This window comes from Penaeus monodon, chromosome 21 (assembly GCF_015228065.2).
Source record: "Penaeus monodon isolate SGIC_2016 chromosome 21, NSTDA_Pmon_1, whole genome shotgun sequence".
In the NCBI taxonomy this organism is placed as follows: domain Eukaryota; kingdom Metazoa; phylum Arthropoda; class Malacostraca; order Decapoda; family Penaeidae; genus Penaeus; species Penaeus monodon.
In genome coordinates, this window is record NC_051406.1 from 38541629 (window position 1) to 38542735 (window position 1107).

Below are 1107 nucleotides of genomic sequence, written 5' to 3' on the forward strand. Positions count from 1 at the left end.
CAAAAAGAGATATCTTAGGCAACGTCATCGCGTCCGCAGGTGTTTTAACGGCGCCTCGGGGCTTATCCACCGCAGTGCCCCACCGGCGTCTTCCTCGGCCGCTCCTGTTTCCTCTCCTCGTGGCTTCCTCCCCGCCAGGCGCCGAATACTTAACGTGAAGCCAACTCCAACGGGGTCGCCGCCATGGAAAAGAATCAGAAGAACCTCCTGTACCTGTTCGAGTTGCCTTACGACCCCATCAGCCTCCCTCGCAGCGGCGGAAAGATCCACTTCGATCTCGAAAATGATGCTTCGGTTGGTAGCAACTAGATCACTCCTTTTTATTTATTTTATTCATGCTCTTGTTTGTTTTTCTTGTGTGATTTGGGAAATTGGAATTAGATGGGGAATATATATATATTTGGCTTGAAATCAGACAGGATAATTTTTTGTTTTCTTTTTTATTCGTCTGCATGTTAATTTCCCCCCCCAACACCCAGCGGCCCCCGGTGGTCACCACGAGGCTTGGCAGCGGTATCCCCGTGGAAACGACGCTAGTGCCCGATCGCGGGGACATCCTGTCACAAAAACTGGGCACCGCCACCTCCGTGCCCCTTGGCTCGCCCTTCTCCTTCTTCATCAAGACGCATCGTCAGGCCGCCAAGGAGCTCTGCGATTTCTTCATGGGTGAGTGGCAGTCTAAGTTCTCTTTAATCTCCTTTTTTTTATATCTTTTATTTTACTTATTCGCATACTCTACAGACCTACATAAGATTCGTGATAGGGAAAATACGTATACCGGGCACTATATACCCCATGTCACCAATATCGACCAACAGAAACGAAGAACGCGGAGGACCTCCTGCAAGTGGCAGCGCGCGTGCATGGCCACGTGAACGAGACGCTGTTCGTCTACGCCCTCTCCTTCGTCATGCTCAGAAAGAAGGCAAGTTTTCGTTTGATAATCATTTTGTGAATAGCTGAATAGATGGTCGTTTGTTTTACATCAGCTTTGATACGATGAACAAGAGCGTTTGTCTAGATAACGGGGATATTAGAGATGTTTCTTTGTTTTCGTGAAGTGCTGAAAGACAGTGAATAAAAATACTACAGAACAAGCGAGGCAAC

General features: G+C 48.2%; 1 protein-coding gene across 1 annotated transcript in view; it reads left to right on the forward strand.

The window, feature by feature from the left end:
• Window positions 1-55: 55 nt before the first annotated feature.
• The window catches only part of LOC119586475 (phenoloxidase 1-like), a 9677-nt gene continuing 8625 nt past the window's right edge, over window positions 56-1107 (forward strand). Inside the window, 3 exon segments of the mRNA XM_037935212.1 lie at window positions 56-294; window positions 480-666; window positions 819-925. Of these exon segments, the coding sequence (XP_037791140.1) occupies window positions 184-294; window positions 480-666; window positions 819-925 (405 nt within the window). The 5' untranslated portion in view covers window positions 56-183.